Here is a 24498-nt window from a genome sequence, read left to right as displayed (position 1 = left end):
AATTACCTCTATCCTTCATTGATCTACTTTACTGGTTATCGCAGGAGCATTTTACTAAACAAGTAGAATAGCCCTGCTACCAGTGGTGTAGAGGATTGAAGAGCAAAAGGTTAAACCTTGGCAGCACTCAGCAGGAGCAACTGCAATAAATAGATTGTTGCTGAGAAAACCCAGCAAAGCTGATCCTCTTACTAGACTGTAATGTTAACAAAACTGTAAAAACAAGAATAACAAAAATATTAATGCAGGTGAGTGCAAGACATTATGCTAAGTTTCCCATCTGTGGGTTGTCATGATAAAATGGCACCCAACTTACTGATTTGGAACCTGCCTTCCCCTAACTAATGTATTGGGAGGTTGGGGATAATACAATACCCCTGTATGTCTGGATGATGGTGGCTTTTTTCTGTCTTCTGATCTGATGCCTACGTGGCCAGTGAAAAAAATGAATGGCCTACCTGCTCCTCATGATTCTATTGTGGGATGCAGTGACAAAGATAGACTGTAGCCCAGTTCTGGGGCCCTACTTTTCCCCATGGAAGTGGTGGGGGAAAGGTTTTAAATGGTGCCCTCAACCTTAGTTCTGGGACCCTATAAAATGGGGTGGGGCATGGCTGAGCAGCAGGAGAGTTATTACTTACATAAGCTAGGTAAAAGAATAAACATGTTCAGAGGGCTATTCATTGCTGGGCTAATTGATTTTGGTAGAGGTGACGTGAAAAATTGGAATGTAATATAAAGCTGCACTGCAATTATTGTTAAAAGTTGCATTGTAATTATTACTTCAATTATAACATACATAATCAAATTGTCCTTACCAGCACTATCTGTTGGACTAGAAACTTTATCTATAGACACAAGACAGAGCAAAAATATGTTAAAATAGTCGTCAATTTTATTACTATTTTAATATTTAATAATACAATGTAACAAAATCCGGTATTATTTGTTTTGTTTCATAGGATAATTTAAACACTATGAAGGGAATTCAATTCCCCCCGGAATAGCACTGCGTTAAATGTATTACCATTAATACGGTAAACTTCTGCTCGCGGGTCCCTGAGCCGCCAGCAAAAACCAGCGTTAAAGATTACCGTACTTACGGTAATTATGTGTGTGCAGGCCGCTTTACTTTCTGCAGTAACGCGGTCAATTGAATTCACCCCTATGAGCAGTAATCTACATATGTAGTCAAAATTATTCCAGAGTTATATCTCAGGCTTTCCCAGATACTGTAGCTCACTATGTGTTCTCTTTATCAGAGGGCAAAGAAACCTATTGCCGACAAAAACACCAGGAGCACATTATCACATCTTCCTATACATAAAAGGAATCACCACCTACGATAAGTTTCTCTTTACATGGGGAAGCTTATTAGGCAATCATTGTACCAGTATGTGTCATGCTACGTTAGCTGTTCTGTAATGCTCTTGTGCTATAATGTTAGATTACAGAATTTTTTTAATGCAGTGTTGCCGAAAAATATTTAATTATTAAAATTAATAAAAAAGTCTATATTAATTTGTGTTAAAATAAAATAACGTTACAATATAAGTTTATATTCTATATAATGCTATTTATTTGTGTGTTTCCTTTTTTAATACTTATTTTAACATTTTTAAACAACACAAAAACAAAATAAATAAATAAAAAAACTACCCCAAAAAGATTGTCATTGAACAGTACGCACAATTATACTAATTTGTGAGTGACAATAATGCAAATAATTACTTTGAAATCGGATGTACAGTAATTTATTAATAAGTTGGATGTATGAACGTTGATTCATATAGATGGTGTGTTAAGCATTTGTCTTTATATGCAAATAAGTTCAATGGAAGAGCGGAGGTGGTCAGCACTTGCAGGACTAAAATAAATGATCAGTGATTCAGAGAGATATCAGCTGTTTTCTAGTTGTAATCGGTCATTAGAAAAACCGACAAACAGGTTTTCACTTTAATAGAATAGTGATTTGTTGAATAGCAATTTAATAAGAAGATATTGAATTCTCTTACTCAGAAGTGACAATTACCTCTATCCTTCATTGATCCACTTTACTGGGTATCGCAGGTGCATTGTACTAAACAACTAGAATAGCCCTGCTACCCAGTGGTGTAGAGGATTGAAGAGCAAAAGGTTAAACCCTGGCAGCACGCAGCAGGAGAAACTGCAATAAATAGATTGTTGCTGAGGAAACCCAGCAAAGCTGATCCCCTTACTAGACTGTAATGTTAACAAAACTGTAAAAACAAGAATAGCAAAAATATTAATGCAGATGGGCGCAAGACATTATGCTAAGTTTCCCATCTGTGGGTTGTCATGATAAAAAGGCACCCAACTTACTGATTTGGAACCTACCTAGCCCCAACTGATGTATTGGGAGGTTGGGGATAATAGAATACCCCTGTATGTCTGGATGATGGTGGCTTTTTTCTGTCTTCTGATCTGGTGCCTACGTGGCCAGTTAAAAAATGAATGGCCTACCTGCTCCTCATGATTCTAATGTGGGGTGCAGTTACAAAGATAGACTGTAGCCCAGTTCTGGTGCCCTACCTTTCCCCATGGAAGTGTTGGGTGATAGGTCTTAAATGGTGCCCTCAACCTTAGCTCTGGGACCCTATAAAATGGGGTCGTGCATGGCTGAGCAGCAGGAGAGTTATTACTGGCATAAGCTACATAAAAGAATAAACATGTTCAGAGGGCTATTCATTGCTGGGCTAATTGATTTCAATAGAGGTGAGGTAAAAAATTGGAATGTAATATAAAGCTGCACTGCAATTATTGTTATTTCTTGCATTGTAATTATTACTTCAATTATAACAAACATAATTAAATTGTCCTTACCAGCACTTTTTGTTGGAGTAGAATCTTTATCTATAGAAGCATGACAGAGCAAAAATATGTTAAAATAGTTGACAATTTTTACTAGTATTTTAATATTTAATAATACAATATATCAAAACCCTGTATCAGTTGTCTTGTTTCAAAGGATAATGTAAACACTAACGCTATGAGGGGAATTCAATTCCACCCGGAACAACACTGCGCTAAATGTATTACCATTAATACGGTAAACTTAGGGACCGCAAGCAAAAACCAGCATTAAAGATTACCGCACTAACGGTAATTATGCGCACTATTACTGTAAAACTGTAATAGTGAGTACTGATTTTGATACATGTACATCGCACTATATGTTTAATATCAAGATTTAGGTAATGTAAATTAAATGTAACTTAAAAATATTACCTAAAAGTGTTTATAAAGATTTAAAATATATATATATATTTCTTGAAGGAGAAGTGACAGTGGGGAGTGGTTGGTGGTTGCCGGGGGTGACAGTGGGGAGTGATTGATGGTTGAGGCCTGGACTATGGCCCAAATGCATGACAAGAACCTTTTTAACACCTTAAGTAGCTTGATTTGACTAGAATGCATGAGTATCATGCACGGGTTAACTTGTACCCCTATATGTCTGGATGATGGTGGCTTTTTTCTGTCTGCTGTTCTGGTGCCTGTGTGGCCAGTGAAAAAATGAATGGCCTACCTGCTCCTCATGATTCTATTGTGGTGTGCAGTGACAAAGATAGACTGTAGCCCAGTTCTGGGGCTCTACCTTCCCTCGTGGGGGTGGTGGAGGATAGGTCTTAAATGGTGCCCTCAACCTTAGTTCTGGGACCCTATAAACTGGGGTGATGCATGACTGAGCAGCAGGAGTTATTACTGGCATATGTTAGGTAAAAGAATAAACTTGTTCAGAGGGCTATTCATTGCTGGGCTAATTGATTTTAATAGAGGTGAAGTGAAAAATTGGAATGTAATCTAAAGCTGCACTGCAATTATTGTTATATGTTGCATTGTAATTATTACTTCAATTATAACATACATAATCAAACTGTACTTACCAGCACTTTCTGTTGGAGCAGAATCTTTATCTATAGACACAAGACAGAGCAAAAATATGTTAAAATAGTTGACAATTTTATTAGTATTTTAATATTTAATAATACAATGTAACAAAATCCGGTAATATTTGTTTTGTTTCATAGGATAATTTAAACACTATGAAGGGAATTCAATTCCCCCCGGAATAGCACTGCGTTAAATGTATTACCATTAATATGGTAAACTTCTGCTCGCGGGTCCCTGAGCCGCCAGAAAAACCAGCGTTAAAGATTACCGTACTTACGGTAATTATGTGTATGCAGGCCGCTTTACTGTCTGCAGTAACGCGGTCAATTGAATTCACCCCTATGAGCAGTAATCTACATATGTAGTCAAAATTATTCCAGAGTTATATCTCAGGCTTTCCCAGATACTGTAGCTCACTATGTGTTCTCTTTATCAGAGGGCAAAGAAACCTATTGCCGACAAAAACACCAGGAGCACATTATCACATCTTCCTATACATAAAAGGAATCACCACCTACGATAAGTTTCTCTTTACATGGGGAAGCTTATTAGGCAATCATTGTACCAGTATGCGTCATGCTACGTTAGCTGTTCTGTAATGCTCTTGTGCTATAATGTTAGATTAAAGAATTATTTTAATGCAGTGTTGCTGAAAAATATTTAATTATTAAAATTAATAAAAAAGTCTATATTAATTTGTGTTAAAATAAAATAACGTTACAATATAAGTTTATATTCTATATAATGCTATTTATTTGTGTGTTTCCTTTTTTAATACTTATTTTAACATTTTTAAACAACAGAAAAACAAAATAAATAAATAAAAAAACTACCCCAAAAAGATTGTTATTGAATAGCACGCACAATTATACTAATTTGTGAGTGAGAATAATGCAAATAATTACTTTGAAATTGGATGTACAGTAATTTATTAATAAGTTGGATGTATGAACGTTGTTTTGTATAGATGGTGTGTTAAGCATGTGTCTTTATATGCAAATAAGTTCAAAAGAAGAGAGGAGGTGGTCAGCACTTGCAGGATTAACTTGCAGTCATGCAGAGAGATATCAGCTGTTTTCTAGTTGTAATCGGTCATTAGTAAAACCGACAAACAGGTTTTCACTTTAATAGAATAGTGATTTGCTGAATCGCAATTTATTAAGAAGACATTGAATTCTCTTACTCAGAAGTGACAATTACCTCTATCATACATTGATTCACTTTACTGGGTATCGCAGGTGCATTGTACTAAACAAGTAGAATAGCCCTGCTACCAGTGGTGTAGAGGATTGAAGAGCAAAAGGTTAAACCCTGGCAGCACTCAGCAGGAGCAACTGCAATAAATAAATTGTTGCTAAGGAAACCCAGCAAAGCTGATCCTCTTACTAGACTGTAATGTTAACAAAACTGTAAAAAGAAGAATAACAAAAACATTAATGCAGGTGAGTGCAAGACATTATGCAAAGTTTCCCGTCTGTGGGTTGTCATGATAAAATGGCAACCAACTTACTGATTTGGAACCTGCCATCCCCTAACTAATGTATTGGGAGGTTGGGGATAATACAATACCCCTATATGTCTGGATGATGGTGGCTTTTTTCTGTCTTCTGATCTGGTGCCTGCGTGGCCAGTGAAAAAATGAATGGCCTACCTGCTCCTCATGATTCTAATGTGGGGTGCAGTTACAAAGATAGTCTGTAGCCCAGTTCTGGTGCCCTACCTTTCCCCATGGAATTGTTGGGTGATAGTTCTTAAATGGTGCCCTCAACCTTAGTTCTGGGACCCTATAAAATGGGGTCGTGCATGGCTGAGCAGCAGGAGAGTTATTACTGGCATAAGCTACATAAAAGAATAAACATGTTCAGAGGGCTATTCATTGCTGGGCTAATTGATTTCAATAGAGGTGAGGTGAAAAATTGGAATGTAATATAAAGCTGCACTGCAATTATTGTTATTTCTTGCATTGTAATTATTACTTCAATTATAACAAACATAATCAAATTGTCCTTACCAGCACTTTTTGTTGGAGTAGAATCTTTATCTATAGAAGCATGACAGAGCAAAAATATGTTAAAATAGTTGACAATTTTTACAAGTATTTTAATATTTAATAATACAATATATCAAAACCCTGTATCAGTTGTCTTGTTTCAAAGGATAATGTAAACACTAACGCTATGAGGGGAATTCAATTCCACCAGGAACATCACTGCGCTAAATGTATTACCATTAATACGGTAGACTTCTGCTTGTGGTCCCTGAGCCGCAAGCAAAAACCAGCATTAAAGATTACCGCACTAACGGTAATTATGCGCACTATTACTGTAAAACTGTAATAGTGAGTACTGATTTTGATACATGTACATCGCACTATATGTTTAATATCAAGATTTAGGTAATGTAAATTAAATGTAACTTAAAAATATTACCTAGACGGTCAATTGGCCCAAGGCTCAAAGTTTTTGTCTCCGGGTTAGCACTGCGACTTGTTCCGTCACAAATCTAGAGTAAAAAGTGATATTTTGTATGTTACACCAGTCATGTTAAACTTAAATGATATTAAGAGAAAATGTAAACTTTAGAAAAAGGCATGTTATCTCCATGTAAGGCTATCCCTATGAGATGTGCAGCATACTTTGGTAGAACAGAGTTACAGTATATGGCTGACCAAATTCCCTGGTTATGTTACTGAACACTTTTAGATAAAAGTTAAAAAAAAATGAATAATAAAATTGTTCTGAATAAGATTTTCCTGAATAAAATAGCTTGTGTGTAGGTAATAATAGGGGAGGGGGTTTGACTGCATCAGGTATACCATTAAACCTCCTCCAATTATATGGATCCCTCTTTCACCAACAAAGTGTAAATATCTATTAAGAAGGGGTGCACCCGATCACAAAGTTTAGTAACCTTGATTTACAGAAAAGAGAAAATGACCTTATGGGGCACTCATTAATGGATGTGAACATATATATTTTTATTATATTCATATGTTTGATATTCTTTAAAATAAATCTTTATTAATACAATAGTAAAAACATTTGTCTAGTAGCGAAATATTAAAAATTGAGATTGAAACATACATTGGAATAGACAGAGAAATCTGTTAAAATAGACAATGATTATTTGTCTAGCCACGAGGCTACACTTATTTAATTGAACTGGCTGCATCTTCAATCATTCCTATCTAAATAATGTTAGGTGTGGAGATTAATTAAAAGGTTGGAGAGTATAGTGTTATTTATTTAGATAGGAATGATTGAAGATGCAGTCAGCAGTTAGTTATACCCGCGATCATATCGGGTTCAACCAGCGCTGCAATAGATAGCGAGACTCCTCGTTTCTCAGTACCGTAGTGGATGAGGGGACTTTGTATCATTGTAGCCTAATAAATCTAGTACTGAAAGCCTATTTATGAGGGTTACCATATAAAGGTCCCATAGGCTAAAATATATAATTTCCCATAGTCTCCATCTACAGTATCACTAAGGGCAGTTGTGTTAAGACATGCCATATTATGGACTATACGTATGAGGAGTTATTAAGATTAATACTATAGGACACTTAACCCTTTAATCCTCAAAGTGGATTATATTTGACTCTATAGGGATTACACTTGCCCTCTAGGCGCTTAATGTTTAATAAGAATCTACATTATTTATTGCTGGATTCAATCCATATAATCTTATTATAGTGGTGTAACCTCATTATAAAAATAGAGGAATTATATTTTGTAATAACAAAGGTTTGGAGTTTATATCCATTTAATAATGTGGACCTATGACAGTATTTATCCGATTAAGTTCAATTAAATAAGAGTAATAAGAGTAGCCTCCCGGCTAGACAATTAATCATTGTCTATCTTAACAGATTTCTCTGTCTATTCCAATGTATGTTTCAATCTCAATTTTTAATATTTTGCTACTAGACAAATGATTTATTTTAAAGAATATCAAACATATGAATATAATAAAAATATATATGTTCACACGAATGCCCCATAAGGTCATTTTCTCTTTTCTCTTTTCTGTAAATAAGAGGGGAACAAGCAGCAATTCTATTATTGTTTACATTTAGGATTATTCAGACTACTTGTTTTTACACACATTTTTAATCAATAGGACAGCTGCAGTAATCTAAAGGGTTTTCACTGACTGCAAAGACCTGGAAAATGCAACATATATGTCTTTGTATCTCCTAATGGGCAGCCTACCAGTGGTAAATCCACTGATCTAATGGGACAGGGAGGAGGAGAAGAGAAATATATGATTTTTGCTTTTGAAGGATGCAAGTCACACTAGTCATAGGTCATTAGGTCATAGTTGCCTACTCTCCCGGAATGTCCAGGAGACTCCCGAATATTTGTGAGTTCTCCCGGATTCCCGAGAGAGCAGGCAAAAATCCTGGAACCAGCATCTCCCCGTTGTTGTAGATGGTGGGGGCGGGGCTAACTGCAGCATCGTGGCCCCGCCCTCTGCTACGATTGGCCAGAATGTCCCTGTGCGTGGCCACGCCCCCTCAACGGACCCCCTCCCGGACAGCTGGTCTCAAAAGTAAGTAAGTATGCATTAGGTTGTTGAGAACATCACAGACTTTTAAGAAATGAGACAGATGTCTAGGGTTCACATTTTGATTAAGCAAAAACCCAGAATGCATGAAGTTTACATAGCCTATAAAATCACCCATTGCTTTTTGGCTTTAGCTAAACAACATTTTTTAGTAAAAGAACGCCTGTAATGTAAATGTTGTCAATACAATGTGCTTTTTGTGTTGATCTCATTAAAAAAAATTGCATTGTAACATAAGACCTCAAACCAGTTGAATGATGAGTGAGGACATTTCTAGCTACCCAACTGTCCTAGGGACAATTTAGAGTTATTAATTAACAACCACTTTGCCCCAAGTTGCATAAATGTAGAGGTTCAATTTCAGGGAAAACTTGGAAGAAATAATCCCATCCAGTGTAGCAATGTTGCTTCAATCGGCATTGACAACTCAGTGCTGACTGGAGAGAGTTGTGACGGGTCTCAGCCAGTGCCAGTGAAAACACTGTGGATACAGCTTTGATGGAGTTTTCCCAAACAGCTTGGACCTCTGGCATGGGACCCTAACATATCTCATAGTTGTTAGTTAAACATTTCTATATGGGTGGATTTTGATGTAAACAAAATTATAACATATTTAAAAACTTGACATTTCACCATGTCATCTGCAGAAACTTATTTTATAACATATGGGACTAGGCGAATGAGTTGTAATCAGTGGCCAAAGTGGAATTTTAGAAGTGTCTGTGTGGAAATGTACAGGTGGTGGATGGAAAATGTAAGTGAATGGAATTTGATAGTTTTACAATGAAGGCAGTAGGAGAAGTGCCCACTTTGATCACTAGATATAAATATGAGCTACTTGTCTTACACAAATTACTCTTTAGTCACATTTCTACCTTCTGGAACACATACAGCTGTTTTTATACAAAGATGAACTTCACAATGCAGGTAAACCGTATCGTGATTTATAAACTTAAACATCTGAATAGAGAATTGCCCTTGGCTAGAATTGCCATTTGCATACACTTCCACAGTTCCATCTTCTTCGTTAGGACGACTGCAAAATACGAAGAAGAAAAATATTTTGTTTTAATGCTGTTAGAGATAAACAAATAACAAGTAAAGTGTATTACCGACATGTGACTTTTACCTATGTAGTTGTTTTGAGCAACCTAGTGAATTCTGCACAGAATCACTTGTAGCTGGGTCTCATCCGTCTACCAACTTATATAGACATTGACACTGATAGACTCCTACAGTGCCACCCACCATGTAATATCCGTGTAACTTAATGGTCTTTATAGAATGTGCACGGACTTTGCATGCCTGTGTACCAGTTACAGGACAGGGTACAATTGTCAGTGACACAACAGAAGAAGTTGGTAACAGATGGTGATTATACTTCATAAATTAAAGCAACAATCCTATGAATAAAACAGATCTGGTTTTTGTTTGTTTTTTAACATAAATCACTTTAGCAGGCCATAAAAAGAATGTGGAGATTTACCATTTTCCCATTTTTTTTACATTATTAAAGTTAGTTTCTGTAATGCAATTTTCATATTTTTCATGAAATTACCTGTCCTGGATGATTGAATATTTTATATTATCTTGAGGATTATTTGTAGGAGTGGCATAGCACTTTTTCATAAGGATATTAAATTGTTGCGTATCTCCTTTAGAGATAAAGACTCCAATATATAACCTGTCCTTAGTAGATAATTCCAGTTCTCCTGTTTGGTAGGGTGTGAGGTAAGTTTGATCTTTGAAAGCAGCCATTATCACTTCAAATTGCCCAGTGCCTTCAATTTTGATATATATTGTGCTGTAAAATACATAAAAAAAATAATATACTAGCTAAGCATTATTATCATATACTTCAAAAACAACCTTAGTTCTTATTGATCCCTAAAAACTAGCAGTAGATTAGGTTGTCTGTTACTTTATTAGAACTATAGTGTTCCGGAGTGAAACTGTGTTAACCCCATGGTAGGTAAGTGGACTGTATCCCTCAAAGAATATACTGTATTGCTGAGGCTGTATCTTTCAAAGCCTTATACCTATACAGCAAATCATGTAATATTATTTTAGTAAACGTAATATTATATTCAAAATGTTAATGATATAAGGCCTAACAATTTGGTAAAATGCTGTAAAGTAAAAATATATTGTGTAACTGAATTAAAAAAGGGATACAAGAAACACCAATTACTATGTATTATACATAATCTAAACACTTATACTAAGACATATTGGCATAGGAACCTTATAATTGGATTCAGGACAGTATGCAAGGAAACATTCATATCCAGAGGGTATGCGCAGGAAACATTAATGAAATATTCGTGTCTGTAGATTATTTGAGATGGGTATGGTGTCAAATGAATTGCATTCTCATAAATGGCATGTGTTGCATTTGTCTGCAAGGAAACAAAAAACGATAATTGGTAAATGTTGTCATGAAAATGAAGGAAAACCTACACTAACTTACATTAAACGTATGTGTTGTGTCACACCACTACTATATTTGTATTAATCCAAACCTCCCAACTGTCCTGATTTAGGCAGGTCTGTCCAAATTTTGGGGGACTGCCCTGACTTGCTGGGAATATTGGGAGGTATGTCCCATTCACCACTACTCTGCACAGAAAAAGGTGAGTAATAGATTACCCTGATAATTCTGCAATCATCTCCTACCAGGGGCTTAGCTATCTTGTCCCCAAGGGTTTTGGCTGCAATGGAGCCTAGATTCCGCAGGTAACCATGAGGGAGGAGAGTAGATAGGAGTTCTGGCCAGATAGTGAGCTAGGCTAACATTTCCCTTGAGGCTTGTAAGTCATTAAACACATACACATAAATATATGGCCTCTGATGTAAACAAATGAGGGAAGGAAAAAATCCACTTTTCTAATGCTCAACATCATCTAATTAATAATACTCCAGCACTCTTAAAGAGAATGCCTACTAATTATGTTGTTGTTTTTTTCTTATCTTTTAACTAGTTCCCGTATGTGTTTCGTTGTCATATTTATTTTACAGTGGTCTATATTAGCTGCCCCCGGATATGACTGCTCTCTTTTTTTCAATTGTTTCAAATGCAGAGAGTTCAGTACAGTTGTGTTGTATTCTAACAAGTACAAGTATTAACAATTCTGCCTAATGATAATTAAAAAAGAGAACGATCCAAGAAAGACATAATATGCATTTAGAATAAGGTACAGGAAGATATATTCAAGATGATACATTAAAGCATGTCTACTTCAATGTATGTTGTGATGTTATGTAAATAAGGTCACTAAAGTAAAACAAGCATTCTATATGATACCTACAATTAGTGTGGTACCACATTGTCCAGCTCTAACAGGCCATCCTATCGACACACTACTTCCGCTATCATGGAAATCATGGCAGTTGTTATCATTAAGATGCAGAGTTTCGATATCCATATTAGAATCTATTAGATCACTTTTCTTAAAGGTGACGTTAATATAGGATGCACCACACTGAAGGTCAGGACATAATTTTGCAGGGTCTTAAACCAAAAATAAAAATAAGATTAGTCTTGGCATCAATGATTATATATAGTTATTTCGTTTTAATTTCTTTTCAGTAATCAATTAGGCTGGTTTTTTTTATATACTGTACATATAAAAGAACATTTGCATACCGCAGGAAGAATATCCTTTAACTAATAAGGATGAGATAAAATGGAAATACAATTGAAACACGTTTTCTTTCATCAAAATGCAAAACAAAAATGTAGGTTATTATAACTCAAGTCAGATAATATTAATTCTACCCAGTAAAGGGTAAAGTGTAATTCTTAGCTTAAACATAATAAAACCAATGATGACTATTTTTTTCGTTTAATGTTTTCCTATTTGTTTGTTTGTTTTCCTATTTGAAATTTTACCTTTAATAGCTATTGATCCTAGACTTATAGTGGAATCATCTGAACCAGGATTACCTATTCCTCCTGCTGGACAGACCTACAGTATAGAAGTGGTGACAAATTATTTATAGAGTTATCAACATAAGCATTAATATACATTATTAGCTCCATACTTGCAAAAGTCCCAATTTTCCTGAAACTGTCCCGATTTTCGATTCCCAAATGGGGTGTGCCTCAACCCGCCATGGGCATGTCTTATTGGGATAAAGAACTTGGCATGTTGTCCCAATTTTCCAATTAGTAATGCTAATAAATATTATCAAATATAAATACACATAAATACATGAATAACTAGATATACTGAGACCAATAACAGTGATGGTGCCGCCCCTGCAGCAATCTCCAGTGCTGTGTATATATGCCCCATTTTGTTTGCAAATATGAACATTTGTAGAACTTGACAGAGAGGGAACTTTCAGTAACCTGTCTGGGATTTATCATTGGGAATGCTGTTTTGCACATTGTGTACATAAACCGTGAGAAGTGTGCAGATGTGTATATCTTAACAAGTAGTAAAAATAGTTTAATAAACATATCTGACACATAACTGATACCCATCACATGGTGTCCACTTTTTTTAATGACCTTTTAAATTAATCTGAGAGTGAAATGAGAAGAAAACATTCAGAGATGGGCAATAGATATTTAATGTGTGAGATTGATAAAGCGGATAGTGCTTAAATGGGATTTTGGTCAAGCATATTCTTAGTTTATGTTGAATGTTCAAAGGGGCATACATACCATGTCAGTCTAGTAGCTTCAATTGGACAAATCTATGCATTCTTTAGTCAGAGACAGAATTATCCCTTGCTATTGACCCTGTATAGTTTTGCAATGGTGGCCAAATAAGGCTCATACCCAACCTTCACACATTTCCTCTAAGAGAAGAGCTTACATTATTGTAATTTTGTGGGGGCATTGCAATAAGTTTGAGTTCCTCCTCAAATATAATTGTTCCATGAATAATTTTGAAACAAGGAGAGTCCATATTGTGTGGTGTACTCAGCTGACTGGAAAAATGCCATTGGCCAGGCAACAGGTAACCATGAGAAGTACACCAATCCATGGTTTCCAACATTTAAAAATATTGACATTTTGCTGCTACACAGATTACTTATAATAATGTTTCAGAAAATCTTGGAGCACTACAATCCCCATAATGTTATGTTAAGTCAGTTTTTCCACATTTTAAAAATTCCTTTTTAATAAATGCTAACCTGTCAAAGTCAGGAGAATAAGTATAGAGGGTAAGAATTGTAACTAACATGCATAAAATAGGTATTTTCTTGTGCAGTTGGTCAATACCTCAGTTCATAGTAGCTACTGTATTTCTCAGTCACGGTTCTTGTAGCACTTTAATTATAATCATATAGTAAACTTGCACTTACAGGTACACAGAAGCCATTAATTTTGTCACAAAGGTGAACTTCACAGTGCAGAAAGATTTGATTGTAGCCTCCTAAGAATTTAAAGGCCTGGACTGAGAATTGACCATAGCTGGCAATACCATTTGCAGCAATACTTATAGTTTTGTCATTTTTATTCTCGCAACTGTAAAAAAAGACAATAATTTGGGAAAATTAAATATTGTTCTATTTTATTTAATTAATGACACATACGAAGTATATATAACCTATAATTCATTCATGTCAATATGGGCTTGTTAGCATTATTAGGTAAACTAGACTAGTGTTGATAATAAGTGAGACATGCAACTCTTCTGGCTGAACACAAACAAAATGGACTTAGAGCTAATCAGAAGCCTGCTCATGGTTCAGGAAAAAAAAATCACCACACCAGGGTGAAATGATACATGAACAATTTTATTGGCATATATTAGACTATATTATTTCTTATTTCCTGTGGGTAGAACTGACTATATTACACCCTTTGGTGTAACTTTTCTCCAAATAAGCTTTATTATCTTAGGTTGAAATTACCCACAAATAATAGCATAATTCCTTCATAAGAAAGCATATTAAGGGAAAAAAAGGATTTTAAAATTGGAATTTTATTATTTTTTTAAGTATGTGATACACATTAAAGTCTATAGGCCTGATTCATCAAGGCACATATCTATAGATGCTGTGCATATTGTATGCAAAATCACTCAGATCCATGACATATGGCAAATGAACGCAGCAATGTTCATTGCATCTACGTACGCAGAGGACGCTTACTACAGCCTATGATTTCTGGAAGTGAACAACACTATGAAATCAAAACTGACAATGGAAACAGAGAGGGAATCATTTTCTGAAATTGGCTTGAATTGCTGAGACCAATTTTTCTTCTGCATATCCAGTGAAGCATATTAAGCACTTCAAGAAATGCAATAAAAAGTTTCACACACACAAGTGACACATGTAATAGGGTACCTTCATTTTCCTGATTTATATAAGCCATAAATAAGGCTAAATCAAACAGTATTTTAGGAGAAAAAACTGAAAACGTTGAGTGATTGAAATCCTATGTAACATTTTACACTTTTGCAATGTGCACCTCTAAAGAGTGTTCTGCCTCTCCGAATTTTGTTGACGCGTCTTCGAGAACATAGAGAAGGAGTAAACCTTAATGTATTGCTGGACCATTGAGGTGTACTGGTGCAAAACAAATGTGTTATCATGTTCAGTGGCGCACGCAGGAGGGGTTTCTGAGACTCCAGAAACCCCCCCCCCCTGCGCTAACTAAGTGGCCGCTATAGCTGCACTGTCCTATACAGCAGCCGTGGCGCTGTCAAAGAAGCATCCGCGGCGGTGCTGTAGTGTATACAGCACCGCAGCGGACGCTTCTTAGACAGCGCCGCGGCTGCTGTATAGGACAGAGCTGAAGAAACGGAGCTGCCAGCTCTCGTGGAGGGTAGGGTTTTTTTGGGTCGGGGGGAAACGCCCCCCCCCCCCCCGACAATCCTCTGTTCGCCCCTAATGTTTGCTTTGGGTGTACTTCATAAATGACCTCCGAAATGCTTTAACAGTCATAAATCACCCCCTTGTTTTTTCCACAGCAACATAAACTTACCTATTTTTGATGATGTAATACTTCAAGGTTCCATAGAAATTTTGTGTCGGTGTAGCAAAACAATTCTTCATTACTAAATCAAATCGAGAAGTATCACCTTCGACAATCAAAACTCCAATGTACAAGAAATCTTGGGTAGTGAGTTCATCTCCTTGCTCTCGGGGTATGCTGTAAGCTGGATCTTTGAAGAGAGCCATTTTCACTATAAACTGCCCAATGCCATTAAGCTTTATGATTATTGTACTATAAGAGTCAATAATAAAATACATTAGTTTCTGGAAACACAGATAAAAACTGCAAGTGGAACACAATACATTTGGATAAACAATGCAATCAAACACCTGCACAAAGCTAGTTGATCATCATACTGAAATAGGACTGTTACAATGAAATGATCCGACATGTTCTTCATGGCTCATGGGTGCTGCATTGGGCCATTAAGGATGAAGAAGGATTCTCTCTCTATAAGCTGAATTATACATGCATGTTTTAGGAAACTTATTTAAATGCCTTTTATCTGTTCTCACAATGTGTCTGGCATTATCTACAACAGTGGAGGGCAACAGGCCGCATCGCCTTTGGCCCCAATCTCTGTGCTCCACTCATAAAGAAAGCAGAGAATAAGTCAAAGCAGTTCCCACATCACATGACTTTATCTGCACACTGTAGGGGGGTAACACAGGACATCCAATCAAAGAAGGGGGGAGTGCAGTGTATTCTGCACAATGTGCTCTCCCTCCTTCCTCTGCTGGCTGCAGGCTCCATGATCAAGGTAACCATTTTGATTAAAGGAAGCTTAGTTGGTGAATGAGGAAGTTTGAGTGATATGTGGGGATGTCTGAGGAGCATATGCCGAGGTCTGAGTGTAATGTGAGGGAAAATGGGGTGGTCCGAGTGAAGTGTGGGGCAGTTTTGGAGCACATGTGGGATCTGGGGGCATGTGGGAGTAATTTATGGCAAGTGGTGGTCTGAGTGCTTATAGTGGTATTATATGGCATGTGGTGGTATTTTGTAGCAAGTGTGGGGCATGTGGGAAAATTTTAAGATGAGTGATGGGGACGTCAAGGTGGTTTTTGGGTTTTCGAAATTATGAGCAATGTGCAGCCCTTTTGAAGGTTGTGGCCCTTGAAATATATCGGGTTGCCCATCACTGGTCTGAAATCTAAAACTGCAAAGACCAGGGGCCTGATTCATTAAGGATCTTAACTTGAGAAACTTCTTATTTCAGTCTTATTTCAGCATTATATGAGATCATATTTTCTATATTACCATGTATGGGCTCTGAAAGGAATCTCATATTAACTATGCAACTTTTTATTTTCAGAAAGCAGAAATACATCTATGGTGACCTTACAGTATTATTTTACTTCTAGAAGCGTTCTAATATAGCTTATACACATAGGCTGAATATTGTGTATTTTGATTAAATATGCAAAAAAAATACCTTATAATTGGATTCAATGCAGTCGCAAGAGATACATTCATATCCAGAGGGTATGCGCAGGAAACATTAATGAAATATTCATGTCTGTAGATTATTTGAGATGGGTATGGTGTCAAATGAATTGCATTCTCATAAATGGCATGTGTTGCATTTGTCTGCAAGGAAACAAAAAACGATAATTGGTAAATGTTGTCATGAAAATGAAGGAAAACCTACACTAACTTACATTAAACGTATGTGTTTTGTCCCACCACTACTATATTTGTATTAATCCAAACCTCCCAACTGTCCTGATTTAGGAAGGTCTGTACAAATTTGGGGGGATTGCCCTGACTTGCTGGGAATGTTGGGAGGCCATTCACCACTACTCTGCACAGAGAAAGGTGAGTAATAGATTGCCCTGATAATACTGTAATCATCTCCTTCCAGGGGCTTAACTATCTTGTCCCCAAGGCTTCTGGCTGAAATGGAGCCTAGACTCCACCGGTAACAGTGAGGGAGGAGAGTAGATAGGAGTTCTGGCCAGATAGTGAGCTAGGCTAACATTTCCCTTGAGGCTTGTAAGTCATTGAACACATACACGTAAATATATGGCCTATGATGTAAACAAATGAGGGAAGGAAAAAATCCACTTTTCTAATGCCCAACATCATCTAATTATTAATCCTCCAGCACTCTTAAAGTGAATGTCTACTAATTATGTTGTTGTTTTTTGATCTTATCTTTTAACTAGTTCCTGTCTGTGTTTTGTTGTCATTTTTATTTTACAGTGGTCTATATTAGCTGCCCCCGGATATGACTGCTCTCTTTTTTTCAATTGTTTCAAATGCAGAGAGTTCAATACAGTCGCGTTGTATTCTAACAAGTACAAGTATAAACAATTCCGCCTAATGATAATTAAAAAACCAGATCGATCCAAGAAAGACAGAATATGCATTTAGAATAAGGTACAGGAAGACATATTCAAGATGATACATTAAAGCATGTCTACTTCAATGTCTGTTGTGATGTTACATAAATAAGATCACTAAAGTAAAAGAAGCATTCTATATGATACCTACAATTAGTGTGGTACCACATTGTCCAGCTCCAAGGGGCCATCCTAGCGACACACTACTTCCGCTATCATGGAAATCATGGCAGTTGTTTTCATTAAGATGCAGATTTTCGATATCCATATTAGAATCTATTAGATCACTTTTCTTAAAGGTGACGTTAATGTAGGATGCACCACACTGAAGGTCAGGACATAATTTTGCAGGGTCTTAAACCAAAAATAAAAATAAGATTAGTCTTGGCTTCAATGAATTATATATAGTTATTATTTAGTTTTAATTTCTTTTCAGTAATCCATTAGGCTGTTTTTTTTTATACACTGTACATATAAAAGAACATTTGCATACCGCAGGAAGAATATCCTTTTACTAATAAGGATGAGATAAAATGGAAATACATTTGAAACATGTTTTCTTTCATCAAAATGCAAAACAAAAATGTAGGTTATTATAACTCAAGTCAGATAATATTAATTCTACCCAGTAAAGGGTAAAGTGTAATTCTTAGCTTAAACAGAATAAAACCAATGATGACTATTTTTTTCGTTTAATGTTTTCCTATTTGTTTGTTTGTTTTCCAATTTGAAATTTTACCTTTAATAGCTATTGATCCTAGACTTATAGTGGAATCATCTGAACCAGGATTACCTATTCCTCCTGCTGGACAGACCTACAGTATAGAAGTGGTGACAAATTATTTATAGAGTTATCAACATAAGCATTAATATACATTATTAGCTCCATACTTGCAAAAGTCCCAATTTTCCTGAAACTGCCCCGATTTTCGATTCCCAAATGGGGTGTGCCTCAACCCGCCATGGGCATGTCTTATTGGGATACAGAACTTGCCATGTTGTCCCAATTTTCCAATTAGTAATGCTAATAAATATTATCAAATATAAATACACATAAATACATGAATAACTAGATATACTGAGACCAATAACAGTGATGGTGCCGCCCCTGCAGCAATCTCCAGTGCTGTGTATATATGCCCCATTTTGTTTGCAAATATGAACATTTGTAGAACTTGACAGAGAGGGAACTTTCAGTAACCTGTCTGGGATTTATCATTGGGAATGCTGTTTTGCACATATTGTACATAAACCGTGAGAAGTGTGCAGATGTGTATATCTTAACAAGTAGTAAAAATAGTTTAATAAACATATCTGACACATAACTGATACCCATCACATGGTGTCCACTTTTTTTAATGACCTTTTAAATTAATCTGAGAGTGAAATGAGAAGAAAACATTCAGAGATGGGCAATAGATATTTAAGGTGTGAGATTGATAAAGCGGATAGGGCTCAAATGGGACTTTGGTCAAGCATATTCTTAGCTTATGTTGAATGTTCAAAGGGGCATACATACCATGTCAGTCTAGTAGCTTCAATTGGACAAATCTATGCATTCTTTAGTCAGAGACAGAATTGTCCCTTGCTATTGACCCTGTATAGTTTTGCAATGGTGGCCAAATAAGGCTCATACCCAACCTTCACACATTTCCTCTAAGAGAAGAGCTTACATTATTGTAATTTTGTGGGGGCATTGCAATAAGTTTGAGTTCTTCCTCAAATATAATTGTTCCATGAATAATTTTGAAACAAGGAGAGTCCATATTGTGTGGTGTACTCAGCTGACTGGAGAAATGCCATTGGCCAGGCAACAGGTAACCATGAGAAGTACACCAATCCATGGTTTCCAACATTTAAAAATATTGACATTTTGCTGCTACATAGATTACTTATGATAATGTCTCAGAAAATCTTGGAGCACTACAATCCCCATAATGTCATGTTAAGTCAGTTTTTCCACATTTTAAAAATTCCTTTTTAATAAATGCTAACCTGTCAAAGTCAAGAGACTAAGTATAGAGGGTAAGAATTGTAACTAACATGCAGAAAATAGGTATTTTCTTGTGCAGTTGGTCAATACCTCAGTTCATAGTAGCTACTGTATTTCTCAGTCACGGTTCTTGTAGCACTTTAATTATAATCATATAGTAAACTTGCACTTACAGGTACACAGAAGCCATTAGTTTTGTCACAAAGGTGAACTTCACAGTGCAGAAAGATTTGATTGTAGCCTCCTAGGAATTTAAAGGCCTGGACTGAGAATTGACCATAGCTGGCAATACCATTTGCAGCAATACTTATAGTTTTGTCATTTTTATTCTCGCAACTGTAAAAAAGACAATAATTTGGCAAAAATAAATATTGTTCTATTTTATTTAATTAATGACACATACAAAGTATATATAACCTATAATTCATTCATGTCAATATGGGCTTGTTAGTATTATTAGGTCAACTAGACTAGTGTTGATAATAAGTGAGACATGCAACTCTTCTTGCTGAACACAAACAAAATGGACTTAGAGCTAATCAGGAGCCTGCTCATGGTTCAGGAAAAAAAAAATCACCACACCAGGGTGAAATGATACATGAACAATTTTATTGGCATATATTAGACTATATTATTTCTTATTTCCTGTGGGTAGAACTGACTATATTACACCCTTTGGTGTAACTTTTGTCCAAATAAGCTTTATTATCTTAGGTTGAAATTACCCACAAATAATAGCATAATTCCTTCATAAGAAAGCATATTAAGCGAAAAAAAGGATTTTAAAATTGGTATTTACTTTTTTTTTTTTAAAGTATGTGACACATGTTAAAGTCTATAGGCCTCATTCATCAAGGCACATATAAATAGATGCTGTGCATATTGTATGCAAAATCACTCAGATCCATGACATACGTAAATGAATGCAGCAATGTTCACTGCATCTACGTACGCAAAGGACGCTTACTACAGCCTATGATTTCAGGGAGTGAACAACACTATGAAATCACAACTGACACTGGGAACAGAGAGGGAATCATTTTCTGAATTTGGCCTGAATTGCCGAGACCAATTTTTCTTCTGCATATCCAGTAAAGCATATTAAGCACTTCAAGAAATGTAATAAAAAGTTTCACACACACAAGTGACACATGTAATAGGGTACCTTCATTTTCCTGATTTATATAAACCATAAATAAGGCTAAATCAAAGAGTATTTTAGGAGAAAAACTGAAAACGTTGAGTGATTGAAATCCTATGTAACTTTTACACTTTTGTTTGTGCACCTCTAAAGAGTGTTCTGCCTCTCCGAATTTTGTTGACACGTCTTCGAGAACATAGAGAAGGAGTAAACCTTAATGTATTGCTGGACCATTGAGGTGTACTGGTGCAAAACAAATGTGTTTTCATGTTTGCTTTGGGTGTAATTCATAAATGACCCCCGAAATGCTTTAACAGTCATAAATCACTCCCTTGTTTTTTCCACAGCAACATAAACTTACCTATTTTTGATGATGTAATACTTCAAGGTTCCATAGAAATTTTGTGTCGGTGTAGCAAAACAATTCTTCATTACTAAATCGAATCGAGAAGTATCACCTTCGACAATCAAAACTCCAATGTACAAGAAATCTTGGGTAGTGAGTTCATCTCCTTGCTCTCGGGGTATGCTGTAAGCTGGATCTTTGAAGAGAGCCATTTTCACTATAAACTGCCCAATGCCATCAAGCTTTATGATTATTGTACTATAAGAGTCAATAATAAAATACATTAGTTTCTGGAAACAGATAAAAACTGCAAGTGGAACACAATACATTTGGATAAACAGTGCAATCAAACAATTGCACAAAGCTAGTTGATCATCATACTGCAATAGGACTGTTACAATGAAATGATCCGACATGTTCTTCATGGCTCATGGGTGCTGCATTGGGCCATTAAGGATGGAGAAGGATTCTCTCTCTATATGCTGAATTATACATTTATGTTTTAGGAAACTTATTTAAATGCCTTTTATCTGATCTCACAATGTGTCTGGCATTATCTACAACAGTGGAGGGCAACAGGCCGCATCGCCCTTGGCCCCAATCTCTGTGCTCCACTCATAAAGAAAGCAGAGAATAAGTCAGAGCAGCTCCCACATCACATGACTTCATCTGCACACTGTAGGGGGGTAACACAGCACATCCAATCAAAGAAGGGGGAATACAGTGTATTCTGCACCATGTGCTCTCCCTCCTTCCTCTGCTGGCTGCAGGCTCCATGATCAAAGTAACCATTTTGATTAAAGGAAGCTTAGTTGGTGAATGAGGAAGTTTGAGTGGTATGTGGGGATGTCTGAGGGCATATGCCGAGGTCTGAGTGTAATGTGAGGGAAAACGGGGTGGTCCGAGTGATATGTGGGGCAGTTTTGGAGCACATGTGGGATGTGGGGGCATGTGGGAGTCATTTCTGGCAAGTGGTGGTCTGAGTGCTTATAGTGGTATTATATGGCATGTGGTGGTATTTTGTAGCAAGTGTGGGGCATGTGGGAGAATTTTAAGATGAGTGATGGGGACGTCGAGGTGGTTTTGGGTCTGTGTTTTAATTCTTGAAATTATGAGCAGTGTGCCGCCCTTTTGAAGGTTGTGGCCCTTGAAGTATATCAGGTTGCCCATCACTGGTCTGAAATCTAAAACTGCAAAGACCAGGGGCCTGATTCATTAAGGATCTTAACTTGAGAAACTTCTTATTTCAGTCTTATTTCAGCATTATATGAGATCATATTTTCTATATTACCATGTATGGGCTCTGAAAGGAATCTCATATTAACTATGCAACTTTTTATTTTCAGAAAGCAGAAATACATCTATGGTGACCTTACAGTATTATTTTACTTCTAGAAGCGTTCTAATATAGCTTATACACATAGGCTGAATATTGTGTATGTTGATTAAATATGCAAAACAAATACCTTATAATTGGATTCAATGCAGTCGCAAGAGATACATTCATATCCAGAGGGTATGCGCAGGAAACATTAATGAAATATTGGTGTCTGTAGATTATTTGAGATGGGTTTGGTGTCAAATGAATTGCATTCTCATAAATGGCATGTGTTGCATTTGTCTGCAAGGAAACAACAAACGATAATTGGTAAATGTTGTCATGAAAATGAAGGAGAACCTACACTAACTTACATTAAACGTATGTGTTTTGTCCCACTACTACTATATTTGTATTAATCCAAACCTCCCAACTGTCCTGATTTAGGAAGGTCTGTACAAATTTTGAGGAATTGCCCTGACTTGCTGGGAATGTTGGGAGGCCATTCACCACTACTCTGCACAGAAAAAAGTGAGTAATAGATTGCCCGGATAATACTGTAATCATCTCCTACCAGGGGCTTAACTATCTTGACCCCAAGGCTTCTGGCTGAAATGGAGCCTAGACTCCACAGGTAACCATGAGGGAGGAGAGTAGATAGGAGTTCTGGCCAGATAGTGAGCTAGGCTAACATTTCCCTTGAGGCTTGTAAGTCATTGAACACATACACGTAAATATATGGCCTATGATGTAAACAAATGAGGGAAGGAAAAAATCCACTTTTCTAATGCCCAACATCATCTAATTAATAATCCTCCAGCACTCTTAAAGAGAATGTCTACTAATTATGTTGTTGTTTTTTGATCTTATCCTTTAACTAGTTCCTGTCTGTGTTTTGTTGTCATTTTTATTTTACAGTGGTCTATTTTAGCTGCCACTGGATATGACTGCTCTCTTTTTTTCAATTGTTTTAAATGCAAAGAGTTCAATACAGTTGCGTTGTATTCTATCAAGTACAAGTATAAACAATTCCGCCTAATGATAATTAAAAAACCAGATCGATCCAAGAAAGACAGAATATGCATTTAGAATAAGGTACAGAAAGACATATTCAAGATGATACATTAAAGCATGTCTACTTCAATGTCTGTTGTGATGTTACGTAAATAAGATCACTAAAGTAAAACAAGCATTCTATATGATACCTACAATTAGTGTGGTACCACATTGTCCAGCTCCAAGGGGCCATCCTAGCGACACACTACTTCCGCTATCATGGAAATCATGGCAGTTGTTTTCATTAAGATGCAGATTTTCGATATCCATATTAGAATCTATTAGATCACTTTTCTTAAAGGTGACGTTAATGTAGGATGCACCACACTGAAGGTCAGGACATAATTTTGCAGGGTCTTAAACCAAAAATAAAAATAAGATTAGTCTTGGCTTCAATGAATTATATATAGTTATTATTTAGTTTTAATTTCTTTTCAGTAATCAATTAGGCTGTTTTTTTTATACACTGTACATATAAAAGAACATTTGCATACCGCAGGAAGAATATCCTTTTACTAATAAGGATGAGATAAAATGGAAATACATTTGAAACATGTTTTCTTTCATCAAAATGCAAAACAAAAATGTAGGTTATTATAACTCAAGTCAGATAATATTAATTCTACCCAGTAAAGGGTAAAGAGTAATTCTTAGCTTAAACAGAATAAAACCAATGATGACTATTTTTTTCGTTTAATGTTTTCCTATTTGTTTGTTTGTTTTCCAATTTGAAATTTTACCTTTAATAGCTATTGATCCTAGACTTATAGTGGAATCATCTGAACCAGGATTACCTATTCCTCCTGCTGGACAGACCTACAGTATAGAAGTGGTGACAAATTATTTATAGAGTTATCAACA

At 36.2% G+C, this 24498-nt stretch overlaps 1 protein-coding gene across 2 annotated transcripts in view; it reads right to left on the bottom strand.

Moving 5' to 3' along the window:
- The window catches only part of LOC142097675 (uncharacterized), a 39841-nt gene that overhangs the window by 4954 nt on the left and 10389 nt on the right, over window positions 1-24498 (bottom strand). Inside the window, exons 6-25 of one of the 2 annotated variants that reach the window (XM_075179727.1) lie at window positions 24378-24453; window positions 23791-23993; window positions 22730-22884; window positions 21279-21521; window positions 19950-20112; window positions 18523-18598; window positions 17935-18137; window positions 16874-17028; window positions 15430-15672; window positions 13800-13962; window positions 12373-12448; window positions 11789-11991; window positions 10725-10879; window positions 10039-10284; window positions 9372-9516; window positions 6342-6414; window positions 5924-5953; window positions 3906-3935; window positions 2845-2874; window positions 819-848 (exon numbers count right to left, since the gene is read on the bottom strand). In XM_075179727.1, coding sequence (XP_075035828.1) covers window positions 819-848; window positions 2845-2874; window positions 3906-3935; window positions 5924-5953; window positions 6342-6414; window positions 9372-9516; window positions 10039-10284; window positions 10725-10879; window positions 11789-11991; window positions 12373-12448; window positions 13800-13962; window positions 15430-15672; window positions 16874-17028; window positions 17935-18137; window positions 18523-18598; window positions 19950-20112; window positions 21279-21521; window positions 22730-22884; window positions 23791-23993; window positions 24378-24453 — 2698 coding nt within the window. The remainder of the gene's footprint in view (window positions 1-818; window positions 849-2844; window positions 2875-3905; window positions 3936-5923; window positions 5954-6341; window positions 6415-9371; window positions 9517-10038; window positions 10285-10724; window positions 10880-11788; window positions 11992-12372; window positions 12449-13799; window positions 13963-15429; window positions 15673-16873; window positions 17029-17934; window positions 18138-18522; window positions 18599-19949; window positions 20113-21278; window positions 21522-22729; window positions 22885-23790; window positions 23994-24377; window positions 24454-24498) is intronic. The other variant, XM_075179728.1, reaches the window with a different exon arrangement.

This window comes from Mixophyes fleayi, chromosome 7 (genome assembly GCF_038048845.1).
Source record: "Mixophyes fleayi isolate aMixFle1 chromosome 7, aMixFle1.hap1, whole genome shotgun sequence".
Lineage (NCBI taxonomy): Eukaryota > Metazoa > Chordata > Amphibia > Anura > Limnodynastidae > Mixophyes > Mixophyes fleayi.
Note: the sequence above shows the minus strand (reverse complement) of the source record. Positions and strands in the feature narration are given on the sequence as shown.